Below are 25360 nucleotides of genomic sequence, written 5' to 3'. Positions count from 1 at the left end.
AACAGATAACAACTTTATTATACAAAATATACATATACTATTTCCAGACGTTTATCACACCGTCAGCAGAGGAGCTGACTAAATAACACTTGTTTGCTTCGACTAGGGTTATATCTGTGATCGGAGCGGTGTGATAAAAGGTCCTAGATTCCACAGTTCTGTACACATTATCCTCTATTAACGATGGTGGGGACGGATTTGACTTACAACACTCTTGAATTACTGTTGTACCGTCGATTATTCTGCTTCTGTAACAAAGTAAGAAAACCATGACTCAAGCCAATAACATTATAATAATAACTACAACAGAATGTTTTCCTGAGGACCAACTTAAAAAACCCTTAAAGTTTTTGTTGTACACTCGGTAATTAGATAATTTAAGGTAATAATATATCTCTGTTTCACCAAAGTCATAATATTTCCGGGAAATAAGTGGTTATACATTATAACGTTCTAGACATTCGTGAAAATGTGTCAATTTTTTTTAAATCTTGTGTGCCGTATAACATAACTATAGATGCTGGCTGACCTTGAACCTGATTTATATAACTAACACTAACCTGTACGCAATCGATTGTGTCGTGTCATGCGGTGCTTGCACAAGTACATGGGAATCATCTGGATGTCTCAAGTCCCACATCCGAAGTCGCAAGTCAGATCCGCCCGTTACTAAGAACCTGTCTCCACCCGCGCGACATCCGCTATATACCGCGCTTATGTATTGGCTAGCCTGTAAATTACTTCTTATTTATAGAAAAACATTGCGAGGTCTTAGGTCCAAGAACACCTGTCAAACAGATGTTGGTTACATGCATCTATTATAAATATATTAACAATAAATATAATTTTTTTACATACTAGATTATATACTAAAGAATTAGCATAATTGTGTCCTGCTTCACAAAGGTTTTTTTTTGTCCCGTTTGACGTGTGGCTTAACAAAAATGAATGATTGACCTGTTTCAAGTACGGCTTAGCAAAAATTAATGTTTGACTGTTTCAAGTAAGGCTTAACAAAAATTAATGTTTGACCTGTTTCAAGTAAGGCTTAACAAAAATTTATGTTTGACCTGTTTCAAGTAAGGCTTAACAAAAATTAATGTTTGACCTGTTTCAAGTAAGACTTAACAAAAATTAATGTTTGACTTGTTTCAAGTAAGGCAATTAATGTTTGACCTGTTTCAAGTAAGGCTTAACAAAAATTTATGTTTGACCTGTTTCAAGTAAGGCTTAACAAAAATTTATGTTTGACCTGTTTCAAGTAAGGCTTAACAAAAATTAATGTTTGACCTGTTTCAAGTAAGACTTAACAAAAATTAATGTTTGACTTGTTTCAAGTAAGGCAATTAATGTTTGACCTGTTTCAAGTAAGACTTAACAAAAATTAATGTTTGACCTGTTTCAAGTAAGACTTAACAAAAATTTATGTTTGACCTGTTTCAAGTAAGACTTAACAAAAATTAATGTTTGATCTGTTTCAAGTAAGGCTTAACAAAAATTAATGTTTGACCTGTGTCAAGTAAGACTTAACAAAAATTAATGTTTGACCTGTTTCAAGTAAGGCTTAACAAAAATTAATGTTTGACCTGTTTCAAGTACGGCTTAACAAAAATTAACGTTTGACCTTGAATATGACTCACCGGCGCAGTGTAGTTAAGTGGCGGATGAGGAGCCGTAGAGGGCCACAAGGCGTGGGTACGATGCGCGCTCTCCACGCACCAAGCGGCTGCGTCCCTTCCCCCCACCGCCCAGATGCGAGACGTATGTGATCCGTACCCTACTATACGTCTTATGCGTTCCGCTATAATGATGTTTTATTTACACTTCGTTAAATTTATAGAAAAACAAATAACATAATAAAAATTATAAGGGATGCATGATGACCTTATCGCTAACAAGCGATCTCTTCCAGGCAACCCTAATAAGGGAAAAACTAAAAAAAGAAATATGGGTAAAGTGCAAGAAGTGCATAACCGAATCATAAAGTCAGTTGTTACCCAGCTTCAAACAAAGTGTTAAATTTTAACATATCCATACAACAACTGTTAGCGAACTTAATTAACGTTAAACGAAAAAAGCATCATGTACCTGTAAAAATTACACGATAATTCATCCTGATATGTCAAAAACAAATGTTTAATAAAGAAAATAGAAGAAATCATACGATTCATTAAACGAAAAAAGGATCATAGTTTTTTTTATTGGACGCAAACTATATACATATATATATTTCGACTATGTATTTGCGTGTTGTTCCCAAGATAATGTAAGTGCGTGCTCCTATTTCACCATGCCTCCTGCTGATAGAGGACAAATCTTTGTTTTTTATTTATTTTATTATTGTTTATTACGTAAGATGTCATGTGGCAGTCATGCAACACATGGACACCCATTTTAGTGAGTGCGTTGCCGGCCTTTGTGGGACGAGTATACTTCAAAATAATACGTATACTTACAGTTAGGATGCCTAACAGATGTAATGGGTAGTTGGAAACGCAAATCCCACACGCAGATGGCGCCACTCGACGTGCCCACTGCGAGATATCCCGCATTATTCGCGTATAGGCACGTGTACACGCCTTGCTTTAAATCACCTTGGAGCTTCCAAGCATTCTCTGAAAAAAAACACTGCTTATTAAAGAGCCTCAAGGTTTTTAAAGTTATACTTCTTTTGGCGCGTTAGGAAAAAATGATGAGAGTAAATTTCTACGATGCGCGCGCACACCGTCACAAAAAACCGACGCCCTGAAGTTAGCTATAGTCAACATTTATGTTTTCGCTATTGTTAGTGTCGTTTAAACTACAAACGTAGAATAAATTTTTTGTAAAGATTTTTATCTTGTTACGCCAGAGAAGTAGAACTTCTAACGCGTGTATATTGTTACGTGTACATGTACGTTTTTTTATTTCAAGTTTATATATAAATATTATAAAAAAGAAAACACATAGACAATATACGAAGCCAAAACTGAATACATAAACAAAATATACGAAACAGAAAACACAAGTCAATTAATTACTAAAATAATACAAAATTAAACTAAAACTTATTTTGAAGAAAAAGAAATTCGTATCCCAAGTGACAATCTCGTCTTGAGCTACGTAAAATATGTCAGACTTCAGACAGAACGGCTTGACAGCTGTTAACCTAGATTTAAGTTTGTTTGGCGCACAAGAATACATTCATCTTTCATAATCACCAGACAGGACCTTATACCAAATATAACTACGGCGTAATTAAGCAACGTAAAAAAAATTAATATCAATATTCCAGTGGCGATACAACCCTAAATAGGTCTTGGGTGCAGATAGCAGACGTTTATTTCATCATTTCTTTTTCATAAACAAGTAGATAATCAGCCTTCTATGGGAGCGTTCAAGTATTACGTAACGAATTTGGGGGGGGGGGGTTCCTTTTGTAAAAACGATACGGGGCGGGGATTGAATATGCGTTATTGGATATATTATTTTCGACTTTCCATGACTTTACACCACATAATGGTAACTTTTAGGTATACAGAGTCACTAAGTGGTCACAAAATGTTACTATTGCGTACAGAAAAACGTTACGGCGCGTTACACGGGGGGGGGGGGGAGGTCAATTGTCTCCAAAAATTGCGCGTGACGTAATACTAAAGATTTATATATATTGATTTATATATTTAGAAGAATATTCATTTTTACGGCTAAGTAAAACTCACCAGGCGATCGGAGATCCCAGCCTACGATATGTGCATTGAGCGTAGCGTAAGAGATGACGCCCGAGTGTAAACCACCTGCGCTCGCGCACGCCACTGCCCCACCAGCGCTACTATCCAACTGACGGCATTGAGAGAGTGTTAGGCGCGATGAACCTGTATCCAACCTATGAAACAGAATTTTCGTTCTCAAATACCGACGTAAAACAAGATATCAATTTGATCCCACAAATAAGCCTAAAAAGGGCAGTTTTTGATTTAATATAATAATAATAAAATCATAGTATTGTTTTTTATTGACATAACTTTTACAAATTTAACGAAAACGCTTTTTAACCGGATTGAAGATACTTATGCATTATTATAAATTTACATAATTTTAAATTTAAATTTAACCGGTATATAGAAAGGGGAATTGTTTTACTCCAAATTTAACGCGTGCGGGCCACAGCCAGTAATGAGTAAATCAAAACTACTGGATCGATTTTAATCATTTTTTCAGTAACATAGGCTAGGCTATATATGTATTTTATACCCATGCGAAGCCGGAGCGGGCCGCTATGTTTTTATAAACAACGTTCACAGTTTTTCTGTAGTGTATTTAGTATCAGCATTGCACCCGTGCGCAACCGGGGCAGGTCGGTAGTGATGTATAAAATAAGGGTAGTCTATATTTTTCCAAAATTAATGATACTGAAGAAATTCAATTAAAGGGCAAAGTCTTGGGATTCCTTATCTTTAGGGAAATACTTGATGTGATAGTAATTTGTTTCTGGGCTTACTCATAGATAAACTTACCTAAGCACAAAAACTGAGCCCTCCTGTGTGGCAGCCACTAAAGAATGTCCGCCTTCACACGCCGCTAGAGACATCACTGGCCCAGCACTACGATTGAATGTTGCTTTTGACCTGAAAAAATTATGCATAATTCTAAAATTTTCTATCAAAAACAAATCTTAATATATATATAAATTACGTGTCACGTTGTTTGTCCGCTATGGTCTCCTAAACTACTGAACCGATTTCAATCAAATTTGCACACCGTGTGCGGTTTGATCTAACTTAAAAGATAGGATAGCTTACATCTCAATTTATACCCGCAATATTATTTTATTGCAAATTATGGCGCTGTGTTGAAAGTAGCAACGTTTCACATAAGCTACAATTTAATGGCATATCCACCAATAAAGCATGGTGGTCCACATGACTGGTGTTCTCCTACCGTTTCCCTTGAATAGGTTACTACTATTTAATACGAGCTAAAACCTTAGCCACAGCAACGCTTGGCCGGTCTGTTAGTAATTCTATAAAACAAAAATTTTCTAACGCCATCGCAATATTGTAGTAGTCTAGTCGACAAGTTGAAAATGGAACAAAATAGAGATACTACTCTTAAAATTATGTGCGATAGCTCATTGGATCCGGAATGACGTCTAGAAAAATGTGCTAAAAGCGTGTATTAGCACATAAAAAATTGCAAAAGTTATAGACAATTAAAGATGAAAAAAAAATGGCATTTAGTTTTTTGCCAATATTTAATAAACTATTAATATTTAAGAAATTTCAAATAAAGATTCTGAAAGAGGAGGAAATTTCCAATAAAAAACTCCTGACTCCCGGAACTCTATCTCCATTATTTATAATGTTAATTTTACGCTGAAAATAGGTCTGCGGGTGACATTTTTAGGATTCGCGCGTGGCGTCAAAAGCGACTACGGCACATTAATTAATTTATTTAAGGTATTGAATATTTTTTTTTAAATTTGAAAAAATTATGGTGTGTTCTGAACACTATAATTAATTTATTCCCGTTGAAAATTTTACTTAAAGTTAATTTTTCAACAAGTTAAATAATTGTTAACTAACGAAATTTTCTCGAACGACCGTCTTAATTGTAAGTGAAAAAAAATGTTTTAATAATGGTCGTAAAAATATTTCGCTTCGTAGAGCCTTTCTTACATACACACTTAACAAGATCGTGCCATAAAAGTTAAAAAAATATTTATACTTTGTTTATAAAAATTTTTTTACTTAAACAAAAACTTAAAAATCCATGTAATGTTGTTAAAAAAACATTTTTTTTTTCTAAATCATCATATATTCGTTTTTTTATTAATACAAGATATTTATTGATTTGCAAAAAAAAAAATTCCCGCCATTTGTTGATAAATTTTTTTTAAACAGATTTATTAAATCAATGTTTTTTAAAAAAAAATTAACACAACTTTATTACATTAAAAATTTTATGATTTTTAAAAAAAAAAATTTTCCTTAATAACAATTTTCAATTGTTTATAATCGTTTTTTTTAATTTTCTATTGTTTAAATAATTAGTTAAGAAATTTTTTTTTTCTAAAAATCATAATTGATAGTCCTCTATAAAGTAACAGAAAAAAAATTTTTTTTAATCAACAATTCTATTGTTTATTAACTTACCAAGTTGTTATAAACAAATATTCAACTTTCTTTTATTTTTTTTCTAAAACTTCTAAAATTAACAAAAACAACCATATATAACAAAGTATAGAAAAAAAATTTTTTAATTTTAAATAAAAGTAATATTCATGATAATCAAAAAAAATTCAAACATTTTTTTTCTATACTTTGTTATATATGGTTGTTTTTGTTAATTTTAGAAGTTTTAGAAAAAAAATAAAAGAAAGTTGAATATTTGTTTATAACAACTTGGTAAGTTAATAAACAATAGAATTGTTGATTAAAAAAAATTTTTTTTCTGTTACTTTATAGAGGACTATCAATTATGATTTTTAGAAAAAAAAAATTTCTTAACTAATTATTTAAACAATAGAAAATTAAAAAAAACGATTATAAACAATTGAAAATTGTTATTAAGGAAAATTTTTTTTTTTAAAAATCATAAAATTTTTAATGTAATAAAGTTGTGATAAATTTTTTTTAAAAAACATTGATTTAATCAATCTGTTTAAAAAAAATTTATCAACAAATGGCGGGAATTTTTTTTTTTGCAAATCAATAAATATCTTGTATTAATAAAAAAACGAATATATGATGATTTAGAAAAAAAAATTTTTTTTTAACAACATTACATGGATTTTCAAGTTTTTGTTTAAGTAAAAAAATTGTTATAAACAAAGTATAAATATTTTTTTAACTTTTATGGCATGATCTTGTTAAGTATGTATGTAAGAAAGGCTCTACGAAGCGAAATATTTTTACGACCATTATTAAAATATTTTTTTTCACTTACAATTAAGACGGTCGTTCGAGAAAATTTCGTTAGTTAACAATTATTTAACTTGTTGAAAAATTAACTTTAAGTAAAATTTTCAACGGGAATAAATTAATTATAGTGTTCAGAACACACCATAATTTTTTCAAATTTAAAAAAAAATATTCAATACCTTAAATAAATTAATTAATGTGCCGTAGTCGCTTTTGACGCCACGCGCGAATCCTAAAAATGTCACCCGCAGACCTATTTTCAGCGTAAAATTAACATTATAAATAATGGAGATAGAGTTCCGGGAGTCAGGAGTTTTTTATTGGAAATTTCCTCCTCTTTCAGAATCTTTATTTGAAATTTCTTAAATATTAATAGTTTATTAAATATTGGCAAAAAACTAAATGCCAATTTTTTTTCATCTTTAATTGTCTATAACTTTTGCAATTTTTTATGTGCTAATACACGCTTTTAGCACATTTTTCTAGCCGTCATTCCGGATCCAATGAGCTATCGCACATAATTTTAAGAGTAGTATCTCTATTTTGTTCCATTTTCAACTTGTCGACTAGACTATAGACCCGACAATCTTTTGCTAAATGGGTGTCGGGAGGAGACAATTATCAACTTTGACACAAGAACGTAAATGATACCACCTACCACATCCGGCGCAAGCATATCGCTTGCAAAGCACTTATACGACTGTTTTAACCTTTTGACTCTTTTGGATTGTAATTTTTATTCATACTCTAGTGTATTGACTAAATAAAGTGTAGCTTGGTTGTCTCATGCGCCTACGTCACTTGTCAGACTGTCACTCGTAAACCGACACCCGAACGGAGCGGTTGTATGTAGGACGTTTGTACAAGTGTGGTGGTGTTGGTGAGCCGTAAAACACTCCAAGAAGCAGGACATTACACATACCATTTTACTATAAAAACACGTGGATATCTTAATTCTACGGAAATTGTTTTTTGCACAAATTTAGCTGCCCTAAAGTAGATCGCAACAACCATAAAGATAGTTTTAGTTTAGATTGTAATTCTACCAAATAATCATATTAAAGTAAATGCGACAGTTTAAAAACTAATTAAAAGTGGTATAATTTTATGAATAGTGTAAATCCTCACTTATTAACATAGGCGTGTCCCTGCAGACGAGCCGCGTCCCACACTTTCACTGTTCCGTCGTCGGAACACGATCCGAACAGAGCCGGATAAGCGGGCAAACGAACCATTTGGTTCACTCTGGCTCTGAAAAGTTAAGTTGCGTAAGTAAACTCTTCCTTTGAGTCGAGCTTACCTGCCTATGCTAATCAAAAGTTGCTCTGAAGTAAAACTATGTCAGTGACGTGTCAGGCACAGGTGGCTGATCCCTTGGATGCCGTTTAAGTATTACGTAAGCAGATTTACTGCATTTTATATTCCCCCCCCCCCTCCTCTTGTCAGCAAGAGTAAGCAAACCTCTCAAAAATAATAGCACATAAACGTATTAATTTTTTGTGTTTTCAAGCATAGACAAAGTGTGGGTAATATATAAAAAAGTAAATAATTACTGTTGACGTAATCACCAAATAAGAAAATCAAAGACCCCCCCCCCCATAGTGCTTACGGTATACTAGCGTTTACCCGATACGTTTATGTTAATCACGATACATAAATTTATGTATCATGAAATAAAAATACCCACCAAACAATGACACACAAAAAACCACTTGATTAAATTACATTATTATACCTTTTAAGTACATAACAAAAAAATCGAAGTAACAATGTTAAAATAAATAAAACTTTAATGGGCCAAATGGGGACATTTCATTTCATAAAAATGAAATCTTTAAGAATTTCTTCTCCTTTAAAAATCTATCTCTAGATCTACAAAAAAATGTTTTTATTACTTACTTATGTTCGTGTAAATATGCCAACAGCTGGTTTCCGGGTCGCCATGTTACTGGTGCCACCAGTTCCTCGCTGCTCTCTACATTATCGTCTTGGCTTCTAAAAATATTAATTAAAATTTAAGTAGCTTAAACACAAGGTTAGAATCAGCGAAATTTTTTTTGGAATGTAGGCAAACGGGCCGGAGGCACACCTGATGTTAAGTGATAGCATCGATCAGCAGCAACAGGATCTCAAATGGGCGGGGCCAGTTTGGGCGTGGCGAACGTGACTACGTCCGCACCTGCATCCTTATAGTTCTAGCTATGTTCAATGTAAATTTTGGTATAATTTTTTATTTAACAGGGGGCAAACGGGCAGGAAGCAGAGGCAGAAGGCTCGCAAGTGCGTAGCCGGCCTTTTAAGAACTTGTACGCTCTTTATTTTCCTTAGTTTTACATAACAATACAATAACCAAAATAATATTAATAAGGTGACGGTCCTCACTCCATACTGGATTTAAAAAAAAAATTGGTACGGTTGGTAGGACTGTACCCACAAAACACGAAAAATATTATTAAAAAAAACCAAAGCACCATAAGCAAGAAGAGAAGAAATGGTTTATTTTCTAGTAAAGCTTCCACCAAGGAATCCTACAATTTTCTATTTCTGCCATCCATTATCAGAGATATCTGATGGGTAATAACCTAGATTACGTTCCTATAAACATAATTAATAAAGACAAATACGAATTTGAATACCTTAAAGTCTTTTGAAACTTTTGTTGCGTTCGTGTGATTAAATTTCTTAATTCCACACGACATGGCGCCATACTATCTGTAAAGATAATATATTATTAACATTACGATGTAAACTTGACATTACGACAAAATTGCAAATAAATAAGGCGTCGGACGTCAAGGCAAAATACCACCCGTATCACCTCGACGTCCGTCGTTCCACAACAGAGCGTTTTCTACGGCAGTTTTTGCCGCGCACCACCACTATGTGGAACCAGCTGCCCACTGAAGTATTTCCGAACCAATTCGACTTAGGGTACTTCAAGAAAAGAGCGTACCAATTCTTAATAGGCTGGCACTTGCCTTCTGGCTATGTAAGTGTCCATGGGCGGCGGTATCACATCAGGTAACCCTGCCCGTTTGCCCCCTGTTACATACAAAAAAGACAAAAATGAATACCAAAACTTACATTGTACATAGCTAGCACTGTGGCCCAGTTGCGAATGTACGGGTGCGGACGCAGTCACGCTCGCCACGCCCATACTGGCCCCGCCCATTTGAGATCCTGTCGCAGCTGATTGGGTCAAAGTATCTGTTGCTGATAAACAAAAATGTGAAATTTTCACAAATGCCTAGAGTTATATTAGTAAATATCAATATTTTTTTAATTTTTATGTAAACTTAAGTTCTATGTGCCCGTATGTACGTTCGTTTATAAGCGGTCACTAAGATGGCGTATTTCAAGACGTAATTTAGCCTTTAGCTTTAACAAACCTTCATAAAATGTGTTGACATATATTCAATTAGACGTTTCACAATAAAAATATGCATTATTACAATCTATGGAATTAATTGTCAAAATAAAAAAAAAGTACTTTACTCTTTGTGATGAAAAGGAACGTAATTACCACTCGCCGTTAAACCACTTTTAATGTGGAGTACCGCACTTAATAAAATGGATAAGTTAACTAACAAATAAAATGTATGTATAGACTCAGATGTTCAGACTCGTATTGAAATTGAAAAATGTGCCCGGCCAAAAAGGTTTGCCATCTCTGACATGTCAAAAAATGATAGCTGTCAGAATTCTACGGATTTAAAAATCAGAGTATAGGCTATACAAACTTTTTGATTGTTAAAAACAATTTACTAATAATCAAGAATTAAATAAATTAATAAAATATATATATATTTAATATAACAAAAAATAAAAGACTTACGTTTGACAGTTCCTGGTTCTTGCGTTCCGAACATATGCTGCCATTCAGTGTTCATATGAGTTTCGTGGGACAAGGACGTCTTTTGTGTACGTCTAGAAAATAATTTATAATAATTATTATTATTCAAAATACTGATATATTATATTCTTTCTAACTTAAATATTGTATTACGTACTAAAGTACCTACATAGAAGCGGTGAGAAGATGAAACAGCAAGAATCTTTGGGTAAAATATTAAATCTAACATATTTTTAGAATTAGTTGACCTGCTAACTTCAGTTTGTAAAAGTACACGGTAGGCATCGGTTACAAGGAATTTATTGTATATGTCAGAGCAATGGCGCTTGTATTACCTGTCATTGTCATAATAATTTAATAACATCAAAGTCAAATTAGTTCAAAACTGTTCTGTGGTTAATTAGATCTGCCAATATTAAGAGATCTGACGAATATAGTCATTTGTACGTCAACCAAGAAGAATTTTCTTAACGCATCCCGTACAGATACCGGCAAACTTCTTGAGCATTACACAATGGAGTGGGGGAAAGTTTGCGCATCGCGGGACATAAACGTCAACTGATTTACCAATCACGCGATCGACACGTCACTCTCCCACCGCCCCTCAAAGTGATACCTAAAAATCGCTTCTGCGCAGGCAATGACATATTTACAAGATGTTTGCCGGTATCTATAGCAATAGACATAGACAAGGGTATCTGGGCCTCGACTCTAAAACCAGTTCCAACGACCGCTTCAGCATTCTACCGGGACATCAGCGTATACTAAAATAACCAATGACAAATATATCCGGTATTTACCTATTTTGTGTACTAGCGTAGATTTTGTCGTGTACGTTGTGAGGCGTCGTGTCCGATGTCGTATCCAATTGCACTGACCGGGACAATCCACCCGCAGATAGCATTAAGCGACCTGGTGCTTCAGTTATGTGCTGGAATAAAATTGATCGTAAATACTGGTTATAAAGAAAACAGATTTCAAAACTATATAATTCTAACGGATTCGATAGACGTATACATGTCTTACATAAAAAAAATATAATAATGTAAATCATTCTCGACTCCACTTAAACACAAAAATTTCATCAAAATATGTCCAGCCGTTAAGGAGTTTAATTACGAATACATGCACAGAAGATTTATATGTGGTGCTTCAATCTTGAAGTGCATTCAGTTTATTTGACTGATACCCGTGTTTTATTCCTAACTCTATGGACATAGAACGGTCTACTATAAAGCCGACCAATCAGGGACAGCCTTCGGGCAGTTAACAATTTTAAGATTGTAATTTGACGGTTTCACTTCGATAGATTACAATCTACCGAATAATAATACGTTAAATTGTAAACAGTACGTTGCGGTTCACAATCTTTCGACAGTTCACAATCTCGCAAGATAGATTACAATCTAACGGTGTTATATACGTATATATACCTACTATAAAAACTACATATTAAATAAACTTACTTGAGTCGCTGAACTTTGTATTTTAATTAAATGCGCACTCATCGCTAGAAGCTGGTTCTCCACGTGTTCCGTCATACCTGTATTAAATATATCTAAATATACTACTTTCAAGAAACTATAATAATTCGGTAAGATACTAAAGGAATTGAAACACACTGAATTTATTTTAATTTCTAATAAATTTACTCAAAAACACTCCCTTTTATTACACGCTTTATATTAGCTTCACCTGTATGTATGTATGTAACCGACTCCTTCGGACTCGATTTTGACCCCCTTAAAACGGACAGATTTTATTCAAATTTTGCGTACCTGTCAAAGATCGATGACAATGCAATAATCCGAAAAAAAAATTTAACTAAAAAATAATGTCGAGCAACCCACGCTTTTTCACAATAAAACCAGTATTTTTTGTTCATTACCATTTTCAGCCTAAATTAGGAATTATTTTTCACTTTTTAGTTTGATGTGCTTTAAAAGCGTGGTTTATAGTTTTTTTAAACTATATTTATATTTAACAGGGGGTAAAAGAGCAGGAGGCTCATGATATTAATTGATACCGCACGCCCATGGACACTCACATTGCCAGAAGGCACGCAAGTTGCCGTTCTTTTAAGAATTGGTACGCTCTCTTCTTGAAGGACCCTAAGTCGAATTGGTTGGTTGGTACTCAACTCAGATGTAAATGAGTTGAGTACCACTTTATTTAAATAAAACTCACCATCAGAACTCAATCTTCTAAACAGGTTCTTCAACTGCTGTCCCATTTCCGAATATTGTGGTATCATTCCTTGTTTCACCTGAAATATTATAGATAAAAAATGCGTATAAATAAACGAAATAAAGAAAATAGTCTTTATTAACGGGCCCTTATATGCTAACAAGCTATTTCTTCCTTCTAGTAAGGAAAAAGAAATACCTACTAAAGGTTAAAGTGCTAGAATAAAAATACCAAAAGTTCCAATACCCACAACTTACCCGTAACCGAGCGTTTTTCCTCTCCCTAAGTGTTTGGACGAGTCTGTCAACATCTCCATGTCTTAGTACTGCATCTAAAACCTTTCTTGGTATAGGTTCAGCCAAGCTTTCTAGCAGTAACTCGGCTCTTTCTACCTATAAACGGGAGTAGAAATTTACCAGCAAAAGTACATTCTATTGAAAGCGCATTTGATCAATTTATTAGTGAATATTTTCAACAATGTTTTAATAACTATAAGATATTATTTACACACATTTAACTTTTTAATACCCGACTTGTAATTTTTTCACGAGCTACTATCTAGTATAGCATAGTGTATCTTATTAAAAAAAATAGTTACAAAGAAGTGAATCGTCGGGCCAATCAAGTGGAAGAGAGATAGATGCGGCGCAAGCGTACAATGAGCGTAAGGGTCAATGAGCGTAACTGGACAATGAGACATGTTTTTTCGTGCGTACAGCCGGTGTTCATTGATTTATTAGACGTTGTCACGTGTAAATACTTTTTTATTTATTTTGCAGTACAAAATTTGGATCGAAGGCTGCATTTAGGGCTCGTTCCAATTAAACGTAGAATTTGGAACCAGTGGCTCTACCATTTTTTAGATTAACTTAAAGGTTGACCAGAGACTTAGAAACAAGGTTAGTTTATGTGTGTTTACATCAAAATTTACCTGTATTAATTTATGTTTGAGATGTGGCCACACCAATGGCAGTATCTTGCAGTTGACATCGATTGGATTGAGGAGATTTGCCACACACGACACCAAGCCGCATACTTCGTGACGAATCTGTGAAATTAAAAATGCGGGTAGTTTGGAAGATATCGCTTAATAGCAAGTACGATATTTTTATACAGTTATTATTTCGTGCCATAAACGTTCTAATTAAAAAAAATCTCTACTTGTATAGTTTATAGAAAATTATATGCTAATATTTATGAGTACCCGCAAACCAATAATATATTTATGGTGAATCCGGGTAATAAGTTGGTAAAAAATGCTTAGAAATCGTTTTCCTGTAAGGCTACCCTGTAAGAGAATTACTGATATCTAATAATTAATAAAAAAAATGGCACTCGCGCTTAATTAAGCTCTTACAATATCCGTGATCTAAAATGATTGAAATTTCATTATTCAAAAAAATCATATAGAAATTAGAATCATTATTAAAGTTCCAGAGTAACCCTGCACAAAAATCATCTTAGAAAAACTCAATCAAAATATACTTACCCATAAGTTAGGATGTGCCAAATACACCGCGCTCTCGGCTAGTAACGAACAAAGAGCCTGTTTCGGTAGTAACCCTAGTTCAGCAAGACTACTGCTTGCTCGTATGGCTTTGGCTATAATCCACTCAGACGGGTCTGTTAGTCCCTGAAATATAAAAAAATAAAACGTGTAACACTCGGGGACTGCCGCGGTAAAGTTATTGCATAGCATTTTTTATCAACTTATGCAACTATATTAATTTTTTATTTATGCAGGAAGGTTTTTTTTTGATATAAATTAAATCTGCACCGCCCGTCGTCAGAGAGATGACCCGATCTAACGCGTATTGGTCGCACCTATATTACGTCATCGTGTGTTAGGTTTATTTTCGTTACGGAATTTCTTGATACGGTCGCCGCGCTCAAAGCCCGCGATAAAATCTATGCAATAGCTTAAAATCCACCATTAAACCCTCTTTCGTCTATTAAAAACACAGGAAATGTTTTCAGTCTATAATTATGACTTGCGTACAAAATTTATTGCTAAATGAATCCACCAGTGTATCTCAACCCAGAGTTCGTAAAAAAAAATTTCTTTAGCTTCCAGTATCATAGTCGTAAGGTTATCGTCTGTCATAGACTTAACATTTTGTTACATCCAATTTGATCCATCTGTTCGGCTGACCATAAAAGCTTCTTATAAAGTGGTAGATCCAGTTCTATTTTATTTTATTTTATGAAGATCTTTTTTTATACACAACTGGACAGACTTTGAAGTTTCGCCACAATCCCACGTGATGTTAAGTGAGATGCGCCCTATAGGCTATGCCCGTCCAGGCCTATTTAGCATGAATAAACCCATGTTATTCTGATAAGGGAAGATACAAGGAGTTCCATTTGCTGTTTTACAAGAAACGACGATCCAAATCGTGTTGTTCGACTTGAGGATGTCAAGAACGAAGGGTTGAAACTCCATCGTGCTTCTAGACGAGAGTTGTTTGAAAGGGGAACGACGGAAGAACGTCATTTACTTTTGTATAAGACAATTATTTAGGTTTGACTAACAAAAAAAAAAGGAATTTTCAAACAAAGACGTACATTAAAACGTTACACAAAGAAATACATATAAGGGCCGGCGACGTTGCCGCGTGCAAAGCTACGTACCTGTTGTAACAATGGTAATAAAATTGGCGAAGCGTGATGCCCAACGTACGCAGCAACTCCTACGACTCTTTCAAAGAAGCACCCGCGAAGAGCCGCCTCTTCCTTGTCGTTTAAGAATGTTACCATGTGTGAGAGGATTACGTCGTTTGCTAAAATAATATACATTATATATATAAAATGTAATACATCTATAAAATTATACATAATATAAAATGAACCATTCTTTCACCATTTCGTGAATATGTCATTATGTATATCGTAAATATCTACCAAATATTAATTTCAGTCATTCGTTCATTTAGTTTTAGTTATTATTTTTTTATTATTATTTTTGGTTGCTTGTTGAATTTTTTCCCTAGATAGCTTTCTTATGTTCTAATAAAATTGATGTGTGTAAAATTTGTGATGTCTTATTATATTCTTGTATTTTTTATGCATATAAATAAATAAAATATTGTTTCAAATAAATAAACTGTAAACTTGTAATTACAAACATAGTTATGACTATGTTTGTAATTACAACTTAATAATTTAAATCTAAAGATTAGTAGTTTTACATATTTTAGAACTTATAAAAACAATTTTATTGACATCCTATATATTATTTAATAAAGGGATATTATATGAATCCATATAAAAAATAATATCACAGTAGTGATATTTTTTGCAAAAATCATCATAACACAAAGCAATAAACACTGTAATATACAAAAAAACTAATTCACGAGCTAAGAGGCAATTTATCTGAAGTGAAATATATCTGAAGGTACAATGTTAAAAATATTTAAATTTCGGAAAAAAGTTTACCTACCTTTCTGCTTTCCAAAGAAAACACATAACTTTGTAATACCATTTTCGACCAACGCACGTTTGACAACTGCTTGAGAATCCGTAAGTAAATAAGAAACAGTTGAACGAACCTGAAAAAAAAAATTTTTTGGATAGAATTTTTTTTTCCAAAACGAAAAATCCTAAATGGATAATCGAAAAACTTAGTATAGAATAATAAAAAAAAAGGCACTTAATTGTTGCCCTATCAAAATTATAATTTTACAACGATATATGAACACAAAATAGAAGTTGATTCCAGAAATTTCATTGTACGGTAGTAAGGGCAAAGTAAAGGAGGTAAAGGGGTCATCCCTGGAAGCGAATCGTGAATAGGTCTAGTTTTAGGTACTATTACTTTTGACTCCAAAGTCAATTTCACACAGTCAAAAGTGCGGAGAGCTTGGGTCACGACTGACAAATTGATTTTGTCTTAGGGGGCGTCCATAAATTACGTGAGGTGTTTAAGGGGGGGAGAGGGTCGAGTCAAATCTGATTTAATCTTACGTTGGAGAGAGGGGGGGTCTCGCAAATATCACGCAATTTTTTTTCCGATTGAAAAAATTATAATTAGGAAAACGGTTGACCCTAAAGGCCATCTCTGCAACTTCCCGCTAACTCCATACCTACACACTCAACATTTCACTTATTTTGTTCACGAATTCTGTTATTTTGAGTTCTCCGAGCTCAAAGAGATAGCTTCTTACGCGTTTACGTAAGAAACCCACATTTTGAAAAATCTCACGTGAGATTGGAGGTCGGGGGAGGGGGTTGAATAAAATCTCACGACATCTCACCAGGGGGGTGGGAGGGAGGTACCGAAAATTTAAAAAAACACCACACGTAATTTATGGACGCCCCCTTAAGCCCTCGTAAGGAAGTAATTTCAAACAATCAAAGAACCTATATACCAAAAAGCGGAGCATTTTGTTCATAGTTTCTAAACCATTTCAGAAGAGTTTTGCCCAATCATTCATAAAAAAGGTTTTAATTTAAATTGTTATTGAAAAAATTGACTTACCATTTCATGTAAAGCCGATAACTCAGTCTCATAGTTAATATTAGCTGCTTCTTTATCAATCATATTTTGTGTTTGATCCAAAAACCGCACAGCAGTTTCTGCAAGTTTAGCTGAAAACGCAATAAGTTCAATTACAGGATAAGATGTCAATATTATAAATAATAAAAGATGGCATTTTTTGTCGTTCATAAGTGTACGTTGCGTTACCTATATGAATAAATGATTTTGAACAAAAAGCCTTTTATTTCTTGCAAAATGAGAGCAAGCTTAATCGTATTTTTTTATAAAATAAATTACACAATTGGTTTGTCTGTTCTAAGTAATATCTATCTTCTAATAAGTTTGCAAGAACCCCTCGAAAGACGAAGACCTCTTCCAAGGACATCAGGTATCTCTATCACGAGCATCCTGCTGGAGCCAGCCGTTTTGATAATGTCATCCGTCGCTCTCCTGAGCTCCTCGGTATCGTTTCCCAAAAGAGTCTCCCCACCGAGTCGCCCTTACGCCCATCAATCGTCTGACTGTCTTGCTACATGCCCTGCCCATTTTTCCTCCTTAAAGGCTTTAGAGTATAGTTTAGCATCAGTAGCTTTGGCCGCTGTCTTTTTTTTTTTCTAATTTTGAGCATGCTCCGTTCCGTCCCTTAGACAATTTCTGATTTTTATTTTTATCTTGTCTGTATATTTCCCAGTCTGACAGGCATATGTTAGTCTTCGTCATCATTCCAGCTAAGCCCCAGCCCTAAAGCGGACCCTAATCTGTGCCTTCCACTCTATACAAGATCGTTTATGCAATGACAATTAATTTACAGACTATCAATAACCGCGAGAACAGTGTTGGCCTAGTGGCTTCACCGTGCGACTCTCATCCCTGAGGTCGTAGGTCAATGGAGTATCTACGTGCGCCTTAAACACTCGCCCTTACGGTAAAGGAAAACATCGTGTGGATACCGGCATGTCTCATCTACTTGTCTATGAATTAGAAATTACCAAAGAAACGGATTGTAACCACTGGATTATTACAATTTAGACTCACATTTTGCGGCTATAATAACGTTTTAATATGAAGCAAAGATCTAGTAACATTTTCAGCGCATCTATTGCTACACATGTTTAAACTTTTATAATTTAAAAATCAATGTATTGAGAAAAACGTTGACTTCGAAGAAATTTACACTTAAAGGTGATATTTTTAATATTTATACATCACACATATTACGACGACAATCCTACTTATGAAAATATGTTATAGAAAGGATATACATGTGTGAAAATAAAATGAGAACTGCACAGCGCTATCCAGATCCATTCAACTTCCTCACAATCGAGTAGTAAGCAATATCGCAGCACTCAAGTCACGAGGGGACTCTTTGTATTGAAGAAATCGCATGGGTCCACCCAGCATCCGCAAATATATTCTTTAAATACATATATTTGTAGGAATAGAGAAAATAATAACAGCAAAGTTTCTAAAAACTGGTAATCAAAAATCATCCATATATTACTTACCAATATTATTAGCGTACGCAATTCTCACGGGCAAGGCGGGGTCCGAGGCCCTTGGAGCGAGTTCTGGTAAGATATACTCGGGGAACACATTGCAGTCTTGTGGTGGGAGGGATTCCACACATGACACGCATCGTGTTACACACCAGACTGCGGCCGCGCGTACGCGTGCTTCAGGGGCATGGGAGAGGTATATCTGAAATTGCACGTTAATAGACTGTAAAGTGAAAAGTTTAAAAGTTAAAGTTCTGTTTATTTATTTCGTATTACAGCTAACATAAATTATAAACAAAAAATATATATTATACAAATTGCCAAAAATTATGTAACAGATTATATACAAAAAGGCATAATATATTCAAACATTAACGAAAGGAAAAATCAATAAAAATTATTAAATACATGTGAAAGTGAGGGTTTGTATAAGGGGTGTGCTCATGATGCAGAATGACGGCTATAGATATTCTTAACACTCCTTTTAAGCATATTCCACGATATCGATTTTTTTGTTCTAGGTACATGGTCTTCACATATAATTATCAAATCAATGTAAACAAACTATTAAAAAAACTATTTTAAAAGAGTAAGTAAGGAGTTTCTTGCCCATTCTTCTCCATATGGACTACCTTTTGGAAGGTAGTAATTAGAACTAGAGTAATTATTTTAAATATTTTCAACATGTAATTTTGACATTCAAAACTTCCTTTTAAATAGGCGTAATTCAATAAATGATTTTACTTTGAGCTCGAGGCCTAAATAGCGGTTGTTGTATGTAAATACATACTATAAGTGTCGTAACATTTGTTTTATCTGTCTAAATGACATAATATGTTCCTTAAAAAATGTTCAAATGCAAATAACTAAGTTGGTATCATTCTGTCAAATAGTGTTTACGCTGTGGTGAAAAGAGACAGAGAAAGGATTTAGTAGAGACACAATACTGAGTGTCACAATATATCGATATTTTTTAAGTCTATCAACTAAAATTTCTCTCAGCGTTAAAAGGAACGTACAGTTAACGAATACGGATCTGTTTAGTTATGCTTGAGCCAAAACGCTACAAATAGCGATTTTACGAAAGTCCATAAAAATACAAAAGCTTCTAATTTAAAGGTTTACTTACAATATAAGGCAATATTCGGTCCAAAATAACTTCAGATGATGAGTTTTTGCACAAAAGCTGTAATATCTCGAGGCATTGTAACTTTGACGTGCAGTGGTGTAAGCCGCGGATACATGACGTCACCAATGACGTCATCAGAATTAGTCCTTCGCTGTCCGGACCGTGTTCCGTCTTGTCCGGTGCCTTTTCTGACTGAAGGAAATTAATTAATTTAAAACGTTATGTAAATATGTAATCAATCTGCGTTTATATATGTTAAAGAAGTTCATATTCTAATTCGTATCTCAAGTCACAATGTTGTCTTGAGCGCCGTCAAATATACCAAACTTCATACAGAACAAATGGTTTGACCGCTCTTGAAACTGGATTTAAGTTTGACGTTCTAGAATTAATCTATATTACTTGGTCGTTGAAACAAATAAATTTTTATAAACTTCGTTTTAAGTCACTTTCGACTTTTAAACAACAGACAAAAAATCCTAGTTTATTGGCTACGTTATCAATAAAAGAGGAAAAACTATTTGGATTGAACTATATCATACTAAATTAGTAAACGTTTTACTATTTGTTTGCAATTTGTTTTGTCAACGATTGAACGATGTTCAAACTAGTTTTGTATCCCCGAAAAACGGCTTTGTTTTGTCCAAGTGAAAACCATAAACAACCCATCTCTGTACTTCATAAAAGACTAGCATAGTATTCCAAAACATTAAATACTTAAGTATCAAGTACTGTCAAATAATAGTAACATCGGATTCTGTTTTATATCGAAATATAATGTGTATTTTAAGGGTGCGTCCACATCTGGCAAATATTCCGCGAATGTGCAGCTCGCGAACCGTTTGCGAGCAGCGCGCGTGCATTCGCCAGATGTTATATTTCGATAGCGTATACACGTAAAAAACATAACCTTTGTTTACACGAATATCAGTTCTAGGGACTGGTATGACGCCATTTTGAACGTTTAATTTGAATTAAAGCTTTAACAAAATTAAAAATAACAATTTGTATAGCTTCTATTAGTCACCAATTAATAATCTAAAATGATTTTTATAACATTGTCAAATAGATCATTCTATAATTAAGGGCGAGGATTGGCGAGTAACTCCAGAGCCTCATATGGATGATGAAGCCACAAAATCAATGTATTATGTGAAAAAACCTCTTCTTCTGTCTTAGTCTACTCTAAAATATGCAATTAAAATACCTCTTCCTCAAAGTCTGCGACATTCACGGTCATAACCCTAAACCCTTCCTTAACCAGGGCATCGATCTCCACCTTCTGGTTATCCGTCGTCTCATCCACCAGGTCCTGGTAATTTTTAGCATTAGAGGGTTGCGTGAATATTTTGATGATGTTTTTAATGTCCTGATGGATTCTCGAGATCTTCTCATCGGCTGGTAGAATTGGTTGAGCGGAGAATATTAACATGTATGGTTGGAGAAATGAGTAGAAGTACTCGGGGAACAAGCTGAAAATTCATTATGCAAAATAGAATCCTCCCTCAAGGAATTTTATTATTCATACACTTTATAAAAGCAGACAACGCACTCGCGAGCCTTTTGGCAATGTGAATATCTATGGGCCGAGTATCACTCATGCAACTTTGGTTTGGGAATCCAGGATTCGATTTCGGCGAAAAACATATTGTTTTTGTTAAAAGGGAAGATTTTTGGTTCAGATGCACTTCTGTCTAAACCAACCAAATTCGCAGATTACGGGACTTTCTACAATAACTTAAATAATACATTGTTGGAGACTATTTACAATATTTTGAAAGAAATAATATAATATAAAAAGCCGACAACTCACTCGCGAGTTTTTAGGCAATTTGATTATCCATGAGCCACGGTACCACTCATTATGTAAGCGTTTTGCTCATTTGGCGACTTTCCTATATAAAAAAAACAAGTTTTTACCTTCCCTTTGCTTCATCTAAGTAAATCTCAGCACTCTTCCGATCCCCTGGATTCCTTTCAGTCATGGACAGAAGCAGCTCTTTCAGTTCTTTGGGATATGAGTTACTCACTTCCATGGTGGAAGGTCGGTCTTCTCCATTCCTATACGCGAGTAGACCAGGAAGATCTAAGGCTGGCGTACCATCGTTCCACAGTTCTAATAGAGCACAGCTGTGGGGATGTTATGAAATTATTGCAACTATAAATGATTTCTCTATAGATTAGTACAAAAAATAAAAATCTGCTTTTTGTGCGATGAAACTTGTCCAGGAATCAAAACCAGGCACTCTCAGCAACGAGATGGTATATAGAATAGGAGGTTAATTAAGAAAATAAGTCTAAGGTTTTATATTTTATCTGTATAGTATCTAGTCTGTGACGAAAGAGCCGTCGTAGAATTTGAGGTCAATTCATTGCTTATATTATGTTTGCTTTTTCTCTCCCTCTGTCTCGGAAATCTAAAGTTTTAGATTTGTATAAATATGAACAAGACTTAAAAATTAGTTTGCCAAAGAAGTTTCACGTCTGACTTGTGTACTTTGTACACATGCAATTTTTTTTGTTTTATATATTAGGACTTACCCTGTTGAAAATATATCCATGCTAGGTACAAGTTCACCAATCTTGCAAGGGGATTCGCTCAACAATAGCCCAGCCATTTTGTCATCACCCTAAAAAAAATGAGGTACAATAGCACAGTCTGTTTTTGATGCAGCTCATGAAAAATATCTGAGACTATTACTAGCCAATTCCATTAAATACCATAATAGGATTGGCACAGATAATTTATATGACTTTTTTGAATTCATTCGAGTGACAAAACTGTTATTATTAACAAAATAATCCTAAATAACATTATTAAAATGTAAGGCGCCATCTGTATGCAGAGCATTTTTTTTCGTTATACGGAGGGTAGAGAAAAAAAATGTTGATCAATTACAACAATTTATAATTTTATTACTATCAATAGATAAATTATACTAAACACATATATTCTGTTAATTTTGCTTGACGTAATACACAATAGATGACGATGGTGCGTTTAGTAACTGAGACCAAAATTTCCTACAGGCAATGTAATCTAAGAATAATAGCACATGTGTTAATGCAATTAACAATAACAAAGGCGAGACGGCTGTTTATGACCTCAGGTGTCTTTCTTAGAAATTTCTTTTTTTTTGTAAGCTGATTATAAAAACAATTACACTTAAGTATGTTGTTGATGTCTAAATATGAAAATATTTCTTCGTTATAGCAAGTGGCTGTTGCGTTTTAAGAGTGAATTAATGTATGGGTTTTGTGTTAAACCAAACAAATGTAACTATTTTTACGTAATCGAGAGTTTTTCGTCATAACTATTGACGTTATAAAGAGATTACACTGTAATTATGGTTAAAATATCTCAAATCACTTTTTAAAGGCATTAATAATAAAAATACTTACTGCAGGTCTATTATGAGGGTCAGGTGCTCTTACAAATCTTTCAGGTGCAAGATAGCACAGCCTTCGTCTAGATGTGTCAAAGAAATAGCTAAAGTCAGCCGGGTTGTCATCTGGGAGGAAAGTGGGTTTAAAAGATGCTATATCCGTCAAGAGGACCCATAACCATGATGTCACCATTATGTTTTCCAGCTGTAATACATTTATATATTTCTTTAATTGTTATTGGAAATTTTACATAAAAAACAACAAATTTCTGTGAACATGCAACAAGCAATACAATATTCATTTATTTAAGAGATATCTACAATAATTTGCCAGTTGAACTTTTTAATCCTGGGAACAATTCATTTTTTATGTTTTCAGCTATTTGAATAATTTACTTTTTATAAATAAAAATATAAATAAATATTTATTTAATTTTTGCTTAGAAAGCGTTCAAGTATTACATAACGAGTTTTTTTTTCCTTTTGTAAAACGTTACGATCCGGGGCGGGGATTGAATTACGCGTTATTGTTAACATTACTTGACTTACACCACATAATAGTAACTTAAGAGTCACTAAGTGATCACGAAACGTTTTACTATACTCGAGTACAGTACTGTACTTGGGTACTGAAAAACGTTACAGCAAGTTACATTGGGGGGTCAATAATCTCCAAAAATTGCGTTACGTAATACTTGAACGCTCCCTTATCAATTGATTTGTATATCGAATTGAACCCAGGTTGGTTGAGACATCTCAAGTTTCCATTTAATCATGTAGAATAGTAATTCTATGCATATCCTAACATATTACCTTAATATCCCCATGGCATATCCCTAATTTGTGCATTCTATGTAATGCATGAAGCACTTGAAAAGTAATCCATTTTTTTTCAAGCATGGTTAGAAAGGGCCGAGTGGACATTCGGTCATAAACACTGCACTTGCAGTATTCCCTTATAAGAAAACCTGCTTTGTCTGTTAACTGAAACAGAAAATACAGAGAAATATATATATTGAAGCTAAGAGGTAAAATAGTTTAAAAATCATGGTTTCCACCTAACTTCTAAAAGAATACTTATGTTATATAGTGTTTAACAAAATAATATATGTGAGTATGTATACATACAATAACTCGCTGAAATGGCAAACAATTGAATGCCGAAGCAAGTTGTTCCTTAATTTTAAGTATTCTTTCCTTATGTTCAGCAAGTGGTAGTGAGGGATCATGTATTGCAAACACTTTGACAACCACCAAACCTTCTCGAGTCCTAGCTCTAGCCACCTTAAAGAATCTTGTTGAGCCAAGGCTAAAAAAATAAAGGAAATTAATATAGCTTTAATAATAGGTCTATACATTCTTACTATATTGTACTTTGTATTGAAATAATGAGGACCAATGACGTAGGTGAAACTAAAAATAATGTATAGTATAAAGAAACCTTATAGTCAATTAATAGTCCAAGAAACTGTTAATGGCGAAATTAACATTATAAACCGTACCTTTGATCAAAAGATAAATCGACATGATCGCTCAGATAGTGTTCCACTGGATAAATCTGGGATGGGGCGATACCAACGAGTTGGTTACCCATTTTGTTTCAAAGTTCGAGATGGTTTAAACTGAAAACTAAGGCGACATCGAAAACCTTTCTTATTCGCTTTTCCTTACGATGTTAGAAAAGTTCAAATTTATAAAAAACTACCAATAGAATGATAAAAGAAACAAAAAATCACCACAATACATTTCAATTTTACTTGCTGCTTTGTTTAGCTTTCCTCAAGGGCCAATATTATGGAGCAAAATTAAAATGTAAATATTGCCTTTCCAGTGATTGGTCAGTGGCTACAGTCAATAATCAAGCAATATTTATCTTAAATGACAATTAACAACTGACTGAATTTTTTTTAATGACTTTATGGCC

At 33.9% G+C, this 25360-nt stretch overlaps 1 protein-coding gene across 2 annotated transcripts; it reads right to left on the bottom strand.

Moving 5' to 3' along the window:
• LOC125050719 (phosphoinositide 3-kinase regulatory subunit 4) lies at window positions 1-25279 on the bottom strand. 2 transcript variants are annotated; one of them, XM_047650757.1, is made up of 30 exons: window positions 25181-25258; window positions 24939-25058; window positions 24565-24745; window positions 24250-24420; window positions 23453-23641; window positions 22592-22680; window positions 21971-22180; window positions 21258-21522; window positions 20048-20242; window positions 18931-19123; window positions 17423-17532; window positions 16385-16493; window positions 15574-15722; window positions 14432-14575; window positions 13874-13990; window positions 13200-13334; window positions 12943-13021; window positions 12222-12298; window positions 11556-11686; window positions 10738-10829; window positions 9987-10115; window positions 9539-9614; window positions 8802-8897; window positions 8031-8153; window positions 4497-4607; window positions 3702-3865; window positions 2457-2615; window positions 1641-1801; window positions 561-730; window positions 1-248 (listed from the first exon to the last, which is right to left on the bottom strand). In XM_047650757.1, the coding sequence occupies exons 2-30, from the start codon at window positions 25028-25030 to the stop codon at window positions 38-40; spliced, it is 4128 nt and encodes a 1375-aa protein (XP_047506713.1). In that variant the 5' UTR covers window positions 25031-25058; window positions 25181-25258; the 3' UTR covers window positions 1-37. The 2 variants fall into 2 exon arrangements, with proteins under 2 accessions (XP_047506713.1, XP_047506714.1); XM_047650758.1 differs by having other exon boundaries at window positions 20051-20242; window positions 24939-25279.
• Between the last annotated feature and the right edge of the window lie 81 nt (window positions 25280-25360).

This window comes from Pieris napi, chromosome 6 (assembly GCF_905475465.1).
Source record: "Pieris napi chromosome 6, ilPieNapi1.2, whole genome shotgun sequence".
Taxonomy (NCBI): Eukaryota; Metazoa; Arthropoda; class Insecta; order Lepidoptera; family Pieridae; genus Pieris; species Pieris napi.
The sequence above is the reverse complement of the archived record's forward strand: the minus strand, read 5'-3'. Positions and strand labels throughout refer to the sequence as shown.